Genomic DNA, 14,204 nt, shown 5'->3' with positions numbered 1-14,204 from the left:
AGATCAAGCATCATCTCTGTGCTTTGGTCTCCTCAGTCTGGGCCAGCAGCCCAGATCGCTCTGAGCTCTAGAATGATATACACAAGGGTCCACTGGGAACTGCCACTTAGCTGTCCCCCAGGCATCTCACACTCACACTTCAGCAAACCAAAAAAGGCACCACAACCGCCAAAACCCCTCCAAAACCTAGGCTTGTTCTCAGCCTGCAGTGATCAGTCTCTTTGACCGCTCCCTCCTGAATATCTCTCAAATCTGTCTCTCTTCTTCACACATCACCACTTCAGCCAGGACCACCATCATTTCTTTAAAGGAAGATCTAACACCTCCGTGTGGTTCTCCCTGCCATTTCTCAAACCCATTTCCCACACTGAAGATAATGTCTCTTCCAAAATACAAGCCTCCTTGTCACTTCACTGCGTAAACCCTGCCGGGCCCCTACTGCAATGAGCATGTCGCCATCTGGCTTCCCAGGCCTTACTGGCCCTCGCCTGGGTTCTTCCTCTCCTCCCTCTGCGCACTGTGCTCTGTCACTGCTTCACAAAGAGGCGACAGTGACAAAATTCTTTATCGTGTGAGTCTGCCCTGAGCATGTTCAACTTTCCTGGCCCTAACTCCTTATGTGCCAGTCACTGCACCAGAACTTCTTCAGCTGCTCAAACCTATCAGGCTCCACACTGCTCTCCCTCGCAGGGTATTCTTCTCCAGTCTCTCTCCCTGGCGACGCCCACTGGGCCTGCAGACCACTGTGGAAAGCCCACTCCCTTTGGCAGGCCTTCCCTGATGACCTGGACCAGGATCCCCCTCCCGACCTCTGTGTCTTCCTATAGCACCTTTTACCCTCCCTACATCCTCCCCCACCCACCGGACACGACTTATTCAAGGAGGTCACAAGGTGTCTCCCCCTCATCTGTAGCCAGCATGAAGGGCAGGGAAAAGCCTGCACACACTGCTGGTATAGGATATTTACTGAATGACTAAGAAAACCAAACACACAGGGGAGATGTTGCCACTCTGGGTTGACAGGGGTTGGAAACCCTGCCTGGTCTAACTGTGCAGAGTTCTCCCCACACCAGGTCTTCCCAGAGTGTGTCCAACTTATGCTTGCACACCTGCAGTGCCTGAGAAATCACTACTTGCTCATGCAGTCCACTCCAGCCTCAGCAAACAATGTAAAAAAATCTCTCCCTTTAAAACCAAGATACATCTTCTTAGAGTGTCCACTTGTCTGCCCAGTTCTACCCCCTGGGGCCACCCAGAACAAGGCCAGCCCCTCAGAGAAGAGCAATCTGGCCTCAAGAAATGAGGGAAGTGGCAGATCTCTTCCAGCAGGGCTGGGCTCTACTCCTGGGACAGCACCAGCTTTAAATGTTTAGACAGTTAGCATGTAGCCCCCTAGATCTTCTCTCCTTCAGGCTAATATCCATGTGGCTTGGATTGACTCAACTCATAATCCTCAACATCTTCCTCTAAACATGCTCTTAATAACCACCTCATTCACTCAATTAGCCATTCAACAAACACTTACTAAGCTCCTTCTATGTGGCAGATACTTTTCTAGACATATAAGCAACCAAGATTGACAAGGTCCCTTCTCTTGTGGAGCTCACATTCTCATGGAGAGAGAAAGACAACAAGCAAACAAATAAATTGTAAGATTACTTATGATAGTAAAAGGGACTTTGAATTCCACATATTAATTGATATTTTATCTAAAAAAAGATAAATGAACTTATTTACAAAACAGAAACAGACTCACAGGCATAGAAAACAAACTTATGGTTACCAGTGGGGGAAGGGGGTGGGAACGGATAAATTGGGAGTTCTAGATTTGCAGATACTAACATACATAAAATAAATAAACAACAAGTTTATACTGCATAGCACGGGGAACTATATTCAATATCTTATATTAACCTACGGTGAAAAAGAATATGAAAATGAATATATCTATGTTCCTATATAACTGAAGCACTGTGCTGTACACCAGAAATTGACACAACATTGTAAACTGACTATACTTCAATAAAAATATATATTAAAAACCAAAAAGGACTTTGAAGAAAATAAAACAGGGTGAGGTGATGAGGATGAGGGGGATTTTAGCTTGGAAAGGTCTCTCTGAGGAAATAAACTGAGACCTGTGTGCCTGCAAAGAACCATGGCACACGATGACCCTGGGGAGAGCATCCCAGGCAGGAGGATAACCAGAGCAAAGGTCAAAGGTGGGGGCACGCTGGCTACAACTAAGGAATAGAAAGATGATGGGAACGGAGAGGCGAATTGGAAGCTAGGAGGCCAGTGAGGTAGATGGGACCCCAATGAGACATGCCTGGATAGGCCAGGATGAAGCATTTAGATTTTATTTCAGATGTGATGGGAAACCACTTGGGGAGTTTTAAGCAGAGAAGTGACATTCACTGAGTATGCCACATTCACTTTCTCATGTTGTCAGCTCCTTCATTCTGCAAACCATGGTTCTACTAATGCAGTCGAAGGTGATACTGGACTGAAAACAATGAGCCTGAAGAAGACCAGGATCTCTCAGGAATGGCACCGTCAGGCAAATAAACTTAATCAATCCTTCAGTGAAATGATACGTTTAGTAAACAAAGGTAGACGAAGAAAAGAAGCATAACCTACTAGACACAAGGACATTCAACAGATGCTGGATTTCTTGTCCCACACACTGGTTTCCATCCAGTCCACACGACGGGAACACGCTGCTCTTGCCTGGATCACCCTCCTGACTCTGTGGCGAGTCTTCCCAACAACATGAGTCTTAAGAGAGAGAGAAAACAGTGTTCTGCAAGCTCAGTCAGGGTAATCTAACCAACAGGACTGAAAGGGACTTTCTGCTGTCCAGACATCCCCGGCAGTGAGAGGGCCTCACACAGGCCAGCATATCCAGCCGGGATGCAGGCCTTGGCCTTAGTTTAGTCCCACTGAATTTTAGAGACAGACTCCATAGCTGAGAAACAATTAGGCTTGGATCACCTTGTGGCCACACAACAAACTCCATCTCTTAGCTGGGGTAAGCAAATTCCCTCTGACTTTGGTGGAAACTGATTGGGTTGCTAGGTAAGAAGGACAACTCAACCTCTGACGTCTTCCAGTTCTGTGTGGTATTGGGTTATGTAATCAAACACCAAAGTTGACCACTGGTACAGCAAGCCATGGCAGTAGTCCATGGCCATGATGTGGTGATGGTTTGAGAATATTTCATAAGCTTAAAAGGAGTCAGTGTAAAAAATTCTGAGACAAGTAAATCTGAGTGCAGTGGAAAGTCCCATGCATGAGGAGGGGGTTGTACAAGATGATTTCTTAGGTCCTCTGGAAGGCCAGGATTTGACAACTCTGTGGATTATCTTTTGTATTTTCTTTTTGCCATCCGGAAAAGGGTTAATGAGCAGTGTTGGCTGCAAACTCCTCAACTGGTGAGCTCACCTTCTGGAACTAAGCAGCTTAGAGAACCTTTTTCCTTCATTATTACAAAGGGCTCTATCAATCTGCAAGTACTCAACTAAACTGCCCACACAGCAATTTTTGTCATGTTCAATCTAATTCTCAGGAATCTAAGTTTAAATTTATATGAACAGCATGGAAGAGGAACACCCAGGTAGTAAATTCCACTTTTCCCCTTCCAAATGATTTGAGCAATGGCCTCCTTCATTAACAGGAAAGAGAATGAGGAGCTGAACATGTGAGGCTGGCACGCCCAGCGTCTGGGAATTTCCGGGCGTTTCAGGAGTGGGGAAAGCCCAGGTCAGCCGGTCAGGCCTGGGACAGAGCTGAGCACAGGCTCACGAGAAGCTCTGAGAGCAGGAGGGCAGGCATTTGGTCCTTCCTCGCTGCCAAAAAAAGAGTGGAGTCAGAAGGGCCAAGGAGGACCCTTAAAGGTAGTTATGAAGTTAGCAGGTCCATATAATAAAAGCTGGGAGTCGGGGTGGGGTGGGTGGGGTGTGAATGGGGCAGACTGGCCTTGGTTTCAGGGTTGCCGGGGCTGGGAGAGGGGAACAAGGGGGTTCATTATACTGTTCTGTCTACTTTTGTGCATGTTCAACATTCTCTCTCCAAAAATTAAAAAAAAAAAGTTTGTAGGGACTGAAGCCAAGGGAAGAAAAGTTTAAAAAGGAAAAATCCAGTTAGTAAAACTAGCTACAAGTTTCAAAAGAAAGACAAGCCAACAGAGGCAGGAGAGGGTCACAGCTTAGAAGGAGCAGAATGATAACGTCCCCAGTGATGATCTCGGAGGCTGACGATATGGGGGCTGTTCTTTTCTGCAGCATACACATTTGTAATGTTTCCAGCGTTCAAAGACTGGAAAAGGGATAAAGATAAAAAGTATAAAATAAAAAATGTAAACCTCACTTAAAAATGTCTAGAAAGAAATACATCAAGATGGTAATAATGATCTTCTCTGAGTAATAAGATTATGACTTTTTCTGGCTCTATGTAAATTTTAATTTTTATATCTTATCTGTTTTACAGTTTTTTTTTTTAAATAAAGACATACTAACAAAATGCTGTGTTCCCCCCCAGCCACACCCCTTATCTCTGATTCCCCATCACATGGCAAGAGAAAAGCACCACTGGCAACCCTGGGCAGGAGGCAGCAAGAGTGGGTGGCAGCTCACTGGACAACTCTCCTGGAGGATAATGGCAACTAAAGCACTGTGCAGGAAAAGTTCTATGAAGGTGAGCTCAGTAAATGAAGTAGCAGGAACTAGGCATACCCCTGCTGAAAGGAAACAACTATTTCCATGCCAAAAATCTGACTCCAGTTTGTAACAGCCTGAGGCTTTTGCCACTACTTAAGAAATTCATTGTGTATGCCTAGCATTAGGAACCTATTGCTTATACCTGCAGGAGTGCTGGGATGTTTGTATGATCCCAGCAGACCGGTTTCCCAAAGACATGTTTGAAAATGAAATTTCAGCATGTTTCACACTCATTTGTGGATTTTTCTATTTTAAAAAAGCCTCTATATTTCTCCACGTGTAAGTCTTTCACCTCCTTGGTCAGGTTGATTCCTAAATATTTAAATTTTTTTTGGGGTGTGATTTTAAAAGGAATTGTTTCTTTACTTTCTCTTTCTGATACTTCATTGTTAGTGTAAAGAAATGCAACTGATTTCTGTACGTTAATCTTGTATCCTGCTACCTCGCTGAATTCTTTTATCAGCTCTAGTAGTTTTTGTGTGGAGTCTTCAGGGTTTTCTCTGTATAGTTTCATGTCATCTGCATAAAGTGACAGTTTTACCTCTTCTCTTCCAATTTGGATTCCTTTTATTTCTTTTTCTTGTCTGATTGCTATGGCAAGGACGTCCAATACTATGCTGAATAGAAGTGGTTGAGAGTGGGAATCCTTGTCTTGTCCTAGATTTTAGCAGGAAGTCTTTCAACTTTATACGTGGAGACATATACGTGGAGAACTACAAAACACTGATTAAGGAAATTAAAGATAATTCAAAGAAGTGGAAAGATATCCCATGAGCTTGGATTAGAAGAATTAATATTGTTAAAATGGCCATACTATCCAAAGAAATCTACAGATTTAATGTGATCCCCATCAAACTAAATTACCCAGGATGTTTTTCACAGAACTAGAACAAATAATTCTAAAATTTATAAGGAATCACAAAAGGCCCAGAATTGCCAAAGCAATACTGAAGAAAAAGAGCAAAGCAGGAGGAATAACCCTCCCAGACTTCAGACAATACTTCAGAGCTATAGTAATCAAAACAGCATGGTATTGGCACAAAGACAGAAATACAGATCAACGGAACAGAATAGAGAGCCCAGAAATGAACCCACAAAGTTTTGGTCAACTAATCTTCAACAAAGGAGATAAAAATATACAATGGAGAAAAGACAGTCTCTTCAGTAAGTGGTGTTGGGAAAACTGGACAGCTGCTTGTAAATCAATGAAGTTAGAACACTCCCTCACACCATACACAAAAATAAACTCAAAATGGCTTAGAGACTTGAATATAAGACAAGACACTATAAATCTCCTAGAAGAAAACATAGGCAAAACATTTTCTGCCAAAAATCTTAGCAATGTTCTCCTGGGGCAGTCTACCCAGGCAATAGAAATAAAAGCAAAAATTAACAAATGGGACCTAATTAAACTTAACAAGCTTTTGCACAGCAAAGGAAACCATAAACAAAATGAAAAGACAACCTATGGAATGGGAGAAAATTTTTGCAAATGATGTGACTGACAAGGCCTTAATTTCCAGAATATATAAACAGTTTATACAACTTCATAACAACAACAAAAAAAACCCCAATCCAAAAACGGACAGACGACATAAATAAGCAATTCTCCAATGAAGACATACAAATGGCCAATAGGCACATCAAAAAAATGCTCAATATTGCTAATTATCAGAGAAATGCAAATCAAAACTACAAGGTATCACCTCATACCAGTCAGAATGGCCATCATTAAAAAGTCCACAAACAATAAATGCCCAAGAGGATGTGGAGAAAAAGGAACTTTCCTACGTTGTTGGTGGGAATGTAGTTTGGTACAGCGATTATGGAAAATACTATGGAGATTCCTCAAAAAACTGAAAATAAACTAACTGTATGATCCAGCAGTCCCACTCTTGGGCATAAATCTGGAGGGACCTTTAATTCGAAAAGATAAGTCCACCCCAATGTTCATAGCAGCACTATTTACAATAGCCAAGATATGAAAACCACCTAAATGTCCATCAACAGATGACTGGATAAAGAAGTTGTTGTGTATTTATACAATGAAATACTACTCAGTCATACAAAAGAATAAAATAATGCCATTTGCAGTAACAAGAATGGACCTGGAGATCATCATTATAAATGAAGTAAGCCAGAAAGAGAAAGAAAAACACCATACGATATTGCTTATATGTGGAATCTAAAAAGAAAAAGACACAAATGAAATTATTTACAAAACAGAAACAGACTCACAGAGAAAACAAACTTATGATTATCAGGGGAAAGAGGGTAGGAAAGGATAAATTGGGAGTTAGAGATTTTTAGATGCTAACTACTGTACGTAGGATAGATAAACATGTTTATACTGAATAGCACAGGGAACTATATTCAATATCTTATAGTAACCTATAATGAAAAAGAATATGAAAAGGAATATATGTATGTATAGTATGACTGAAACATTATGCTGTACACCAGAAATTGATACGACTGTATACTTCAATATAACAAAATGGGGAAAAAAGCCCCTCTATTAACAAAACATAATTACCAGTCTCTTAAAAGCCAAATGTGAAAGAGATGTTCAATTTTCAGCACGTTTTAAATATAAACATCTATGTGCATTTCAATGCCTAGTCACAAAATGTTGTTATCAACAATTGCTTATATATTCTGGAGATCAAGCATTTGTCAGTTGCATCTTTTGCAAAAATTTTCTCCCATTCCGTAGGTTGTCATTTTGTTTTGTTTATGGTTTCCTTTGCTGTGCAGAAGCTTGCAAGTTTCATTAGGTCCCATTTGTTTATTCTTGCTTTTATTTCTATTGCTTGGGTAGACAGCCCTAGGAGAACATTTTTGAGATGTATGTGAGATAATGTTTTGCCTATGTTTTCTTCTAGGAGGTTTATTGTATCTTGTCTTATGTTTAAGTCTTTGATCCATTTTGAGTTTATTTTTGTGTATGGTGTGTTCTAGCTTTATTGATTTACATGCTTCTGTCCAGTTTTCCCAACACCACTTGCTGAAGAGACTGTCTTTTCTCCATTGTATATTTTTATCTCCTTTGTCAAAGATTAGATGACCAAAACTTTGTGGGTTCATTTCTGGGCTCTCTATTTTGTTCCATTGGTCTATATGTCTGTTTTTGTACCAATACCATGCTCCAGAATATATAAGCAGCTTATACGACTTAATAAGAAAAAAGCAAACAACCCAATCCAAAAATGGGCAGAAGACCTAAACAAGCAATTCTCCAAGGAAGAAATACAAATGATCAATAGGCACATGATAAAATTCTCAATATCACCAATTACCAGAGAAATACAAATCAAAACTACAATGAGGTATTACCTCACACCAGTCAGAATGGCCATCATTCAAAAGTCCACAAATGACAAATGCTAGAGAGGCTGTGGAGAAAAGGGAACCCTCCTACACTGCTGGTGGGAATGCAGGCTGTTGCAGCCACCTTTGAAAACAGTATGGAGATTCCTCAAAAGACTAAGAATAGACTTACCATATGACCCAGGAATCCCGCTCCTCGGCATATATCCAGAAGGAACCCTACTTCAAAAAGACACCTGCACCCCAATGTTCATAGCAGCACTATTTACAATAGCCAAGGCATGGAAACAGCCTAAATGTCCATCAATAGATGATTGGATAAAGAAGTCATGGTGTATTTATACAGTGGAATACTATTCAGCCATAAAAATGACAACATAATGCCATTTGCAGCAACATGGATGTTCCTGGAGAATGTCATTCTAAGTGAAGTAAGCCAGAAAGAGAAAGAAAAATACCATATGAGATAGCTCATATATGGAATCTTACAAAAAAAAAAAGAACATAAATACAAAACAGAAACAGACATAGATATAGAATACAAACTTGTTGCCAAGGGGGAAGGGGTTGGGGATGGGGGTGGGAAGGGACAGACTGGGAGTTCGAAATTTGTAGATACTGACAGGCATATGTAGAATAGATAAACAAGATTATACTGTATAGCACAGGGAAATATATACAAGATCTTGCGGTAGCTCACAGCGAAAAAGAATATGATAATGAATATATGTATGTTCATGTATAACTGAAAAATCTGCTCTACACTGGAAATTGACACAACATTGTACACTGACTATAACTCAATAAAAAATAGTTATAAAAAATTTCTTAATCCAATCCTAACCTTCCTTTCAGCTGAAATTAAAGCAACTTTCATATTCACCTTGATAAAACCCCTTAGTAGTGTTTCTCTCACTCTAGGGAAGCCTTTTTTGCTCTGTTATTTTCACCATACAAAATCAGCTCTTCAATTACTCGTTTTCATTAATTAATCTCTTTGCATTAATTAGAAACTGTTTTTTAATTCCCCAAGGCTTCACAAAAATTAACAAAAAATTATATTCATGATTTATGTATGCTTATGATATGAATCCACTGTACTGGTTATCCCACAATAGCACATCAACTGCTTGCTTTTTAGAGCACTTCATTTGTATTAATTCATTTGGTTCTCCCAAAGCCATGAGATAGATTTCTTCCTACAGATGAGGAAACTGAGCCCCAGGCAAGTCAGACTCCCAGAAACTAAGCTTTTCACCCTTACTTTATGGGATTTGTCCCTTAGAATGAGATAACTAACTTATAAATGGTTCTTTCTCAACTCCTGGAGTTTACAAGCACTCTCAATGCAACAGTTAAAAATGATTATACATTAACTTTGCAAGAACACACATTTTAAGATCACTAAGTAGAATAAAGTATTCTCAGCATGACTAAATGTGACTCCTTTATGGGGACAATACACACTTATTGAAATAAAAACCCTGTCATGCACTCCTGTAACCAACGATCACTTACTATTTTCGAATTATCCATATACCAACTGTGGTTATAACTTAGTTTTCCAGTTTATTCATAAACTCAGTTTTCATATAAAGTATTCTGAACTGCTAAATTTTCTAGGTAACTGAGTGTCAACCCTTTAATCATCAATTGTTTATAGTTTTAGTACTTCTGGATGGAAATCCTCTATAAGTAAATGTATTGTATATTTCCTTTTCTTAATAGCAGAATATAATTCAATATTAATAACTTAGGGTCATTAAAATGAACATTTCTTCCACATTTTGCAATAGTTGCTGGTGTGGTTACAATAGGGCAAAGGTGTCCTGTCCTCAGGATATACTCTCAAATTTACTTATCACCTCCATCACCAAAATGAAGTAAAGACTCTGTAGATACAAAACTTTCTGGCTGATTATAACAACAGTTATTACTGATTGGACCTGGCAAATTGAAGATACTCAAATATTTCTTGATTAAATGAATCATCTTCACAAAAGTTTTATGGGGTAGATACTATTAATATTCATATTTTACAGATGAAGACATACAGGCACAGAGAGGTTAGATGATCTGCCCAATGCCACACACTTAACAAACATCAGAGCTAGGATTCGGAACACTGTTGGACTACAGTATTAGTGTTCTTAACTATCATACTACAGGGCCACAGGGGACAGCCTTTTCCTAAGGGGTTTTAATCATTCTACAGTATCCCTTGTCTTTTGGTGTCATAGCAGCTTTATCAAGATTTCATTCATATACAAATCACTCATTTAAAGTGCAAAATTCAATGCTTTTTTAGTATATTCAGAGTTGTGCAACCATCACCATAATCAATTTTAGAACATTTCAACACCCCCAAAAGAAAATCCATCTGTTTTCAGTCACTCTCTATTTCTCCCCAATCTTCCTAACCATAGGCAACTTCTAATCTACTTTCTGTCTCTGTAGATGTGTCTATCCTGGACATCTCATATAAATGGAATCTTACAATATGTGCACAGTCTTTTGTGACTGTCTTTCACCTAGCATAATGTTTTACAGGTTCATTTGTGTTGTAGCCTGCATTAGTACTTCATTTCTTTTCATGGCTGAATAATATTCTGTTGTGTGCACATATCACATTTATTTAACTATTCATTAGTAGATAGACATTTGGGTTGTTTCCATTTTTTGTGTGCTCCTTTACTCTTTAAAATAAACTTTTTATTGAGGCATAAAATACATATGTATGCTCAAGGTTTATATAGTGAATACATTTTTACAAAGTGAATACATTTAGGTAATCACCTGCCAGTTCAAGAAATAGGATATAACCAGAATTCCAGAAGTTCCTCCTGTGCCGCCTCAGTCTATAGCTACAAAAGATAACTGCTTTCCTGACCTCTGTAAATTATAATCATAGACCAGTTTGCCTATCTTTGCATTTTACATAAATGGATTTGTACAGTATGTATTTTATGTGTGTATAACTGGCTTTATTTGCTGAACATGCATTTGAGACACCATGTTGTGTTTTGAATTTATTCTGTACCATTGCTGTGGAGTATTCCATTGTAAGACTATATCACAGTTTATCCATTTTATTGTTGATAGAGACTTGGGTTATTTTTAGTATTTTGCTCTTATGAATAATGCTGCCATGAGCATTCTTGTACATACATACTCCTTTCTATTGGGTATCTATCAAAGAGGAAACTGCTGGGTTTTGGAGAATGAATCTGTTCAGCTCTATTATATACTATACAACAGTTTTTCAAAGTGGTTGTACCTAATTTTTCTCCTACTCGGTGTATGGAAGTTCTAATTGTTCCACAACTCTACTATATTTGGTCAGCTTTAAAAAAAATTAGCTATTCTTGTAGGAACATAGTAATATCTTACTGTGGTTTTAATTTCCTTTGCTGGATATATATATATGAAACAAATATTTTCTCCTACTCTGTGACTTGCTTTTTCATTATCTTAATGGTGTTTTCTGATGAAAAGTTCTTAAATTTAATGAAATCTAATTTATCACTCTCTTCCTTTAAGGTTAATGCTTTTTGTGTTCTACTTAAGAAACTGTTGCTAAGGTCATGAGGCTATTTTTCTGTTATTTTCCAGAGAAGTGTTAATACTTCTAGAAGTATTAATGTTTTACCTTTCACACCTAGATCTATGAGCCACATGAAGTTGATTTTTATGTACAGTGTGAATCAAAGTCGAAATTCATTTTTTTTTCCCATATGGATATTCAATGGATCCAGCACCTTTTAGTGATAAAACCATCCTTTCCTCACTACAATGCAGTGACACCTTTGTCAGAAATCAGGTGATTATGTATCTGTGGGTCTGAATTCTCCATGCTGTCCCCACCTTGACTTCTGAACAGTAATTGAATATTTATTATTTCAGCATAAGCTTACTAAAATTCCAGGTCAATTTTAATCTTTCTATTTTTATATTAATAATAATTTTCCGTGAGCACTTACTTTTTGTCTGGCACAGTTCTAAGTACTAGGGATTATCTATTTAATCTTCCAGGCAATTTTAAATTAGACATTATCATCCCTGTTTTACAGACTGGGAAATGTGAGGCATGGAGAGGTTAATTCTTACCCTTAGAATATGGACTGTGCCCTTCTTATTTTGTTGTCATACTCTCTACTTTTGTGGAAAAGCATCAGTAGCACATGCAACTTTAGGCAGTTATTGCTAGTATCTTTACGGCTAGGTTGTGTTTTTGCAACAACAGGCACAAGTGGAGCTTTGATCCTTAATACTCAGTATTTTGGAAACGCAAGACACTTGAGAAATTTTCTAGTTCAAACACCCATATAGCTGGGGGAAGAGATTTTCAGAGAAATCACAGACATGCCCAAACTCACATGATGCAGTAGAGGCAAAGAGGAGACAAGAACCCAGTTCTGCTCCTATTCCAGTGCTCTTTCTGGGATCACAACTGCCTCTCACCATGCAATGAGTGTGCTGGATCACTGAGACTTCTTAGCTGGCTTCCAGGTTTACCTTGGTGCCAGATACTTGAGGATGCCTGAGTGGTGGGTGCCAGATTATCTTGGCTTTAATGAGCAAGGAAACTGGAACCAATCAGCAGAGCTGGAAGCAGATGAACAGGCCACAGTCCAAATTTGGTTTAACAAGGTGCACTGAGACATCCATGAAAAAAGAGAATTTCCAAAGCCCAGACCCCACAGGAATCAGGCTAGCAAGATTTGAATGGAACATAGGAATAAGACTTAGAGGGGTGGAGCTGTCTCTCCACTTAATCTTTCCACTTCGATTCTGTGTCCTCAAAACAGGAACTCATTGGCAAGCATCCCAGAAGCCCACTTTCATGCCAGAGGTTTTGCATGACTATTCAGCTACTTGGATTTTTTGAGTCAAGGTACGATTCAGTAAAAAATGACCATACAATAAGGACAGTTAAAATTGTTCACTCACCAATGTCCCAAATGAATGGAGATGACATACACTTCCTTATGACCTGACAGTTCTACAGAATTTTCCATTTCCCTTCCCAGGTTCATTATCAGGGGCCATACTATGAAAATAGGATTTGTTTGAAATCAGATACTTGGGTTGCCTGATACTTGCCTGAGGTCAGAATGCCCTCTGACATAAGCAACTGCAAGAGGAAAGATCAGTGTTACAAAACCAGGCTTAGAAATGATTTCACATAGAAGAGGGGCGTAGGAGGACTAGCACTCGATACAGTGGGCATCATAAAGACGTCAGAGACAAAACCCAGAAATGCATCCAAGTAGAAAACCGCCCTGAAGTGGAATTTTTCTTTTCCAAAATCTATGAAAGAGTTATCAGGGGTTCCTCTTACAAGGAACAGATTTTAAACATAATTTTTGATTAAATTAAATGTTGCACATAGATCTTATTTTTAAGCTACATGTGGCATGCGTTTCCCACAGCTAACAGATTAAATTTTTCTAGTTAAGTGGGAGTTGCTTCTTGTAGTAGTGTTTAATGCTGAGGAAGGACATCCATTTGAGACATGGCATTTCAGGGTTCAGCTTGCTGAAGTGGATGAAACAGGGAGTAGCATAACTGATGGGCTAAGGGAATATGAGGGGCTGAATGGGGTTTAAACTAAAGTGCTGTGTCTGAGATAAACTAAAGTCCAAAAGAAACAGGAGAACAATTACACTGCCAGTAGCTAGAAAGCTGAGAAAGACAACTCAGAGTGAGAAGAACAGGTGGAAGGAATGGCCCAGTAGGAAGAAGCAGGCATGAGCCAGGCTGCCCTCTGAGGGCCTCGGGAGAATACACAGGAGTTGTGTCTGTCCCCTTGGGCCCTGCTGTGAGACAGGACAGGGATGAAACTTCAGCAGGTCCACAGAGCAAAGGGCTGTGGTCCTCTCCCCACGGCGCTTGAAGTAAGACTGATTGTAAAGCCTATTTCCCTACCCAGTGACCTAAGTGACAGGAGCCAAGGATTCAGTCTTTCTATCCCCTGGTCAGTGTGGGGTCCATGAGGGTGTGGGGTATAAGGTGGGCTCCAACTCGGGCTAAGGATTGCAAGTCATGGTAGAATACCCCCTGCAAGGTTAGCAGTGGTGCAGAGCACCATGTGATGTAATGCTCTAAGTCACCTTGGGCGTGGATGCTGTGTATGTAGCAGGAGACAAGCAGACT

The 14,204-nt window shown here is 39.6% G+C and overlaps 1 protein-coding gene across 7 annotated transcripts in view; it reads right to left on the bottom strand.

Moving 5' to 3' along the window:
• The window catches only part of DIS3L2 (DIS3 like 3'-5' exoribonuclease 2), a 321,790-nt gene that overhangs the window by 105,787 nt on the left and 201,799 nt on the right, over positions 1-14,204 (bottom strand). For 6 of the 7 annotated variants that reach the window (XM_064485261.1, XM_064485264.1, XM_064485262.1 and 3 more), the window contains one exon: positions 2,641-2,778. The exons of the other annotated variant lie outside the window; for it this stretch is intronic. In XM_064485261.1, coding sequence (XP_064341331.1) covers positions 2,641-2,778 — 138 coding nt within the window. The remainder of the gene's footprint in view (positions 1-2,640; positions 2,779-14,204) is intronic. 7 annotated transcript variants of the gene reach the window in all.

This window comes from Camelus dromedarius, chromosome 4 (genome assembly GCF_036321535.1).
Source record: "Camelus dromedarius isolate mCamDro1 chromosome 4, mCamDro1.pat, whole genome shotgun sequence".
Classification (NCBI taxonomy): Eukaryota; Metazoa; Chordata; class Mammalia; order Artiodactyla; family Camelidae; genus Camelus; species Camelus dromedarius.
Note: the sequence above shows the minus strand (reverse complement) of the source record. Positions and strands in the feature narration are given on the sequence as shown.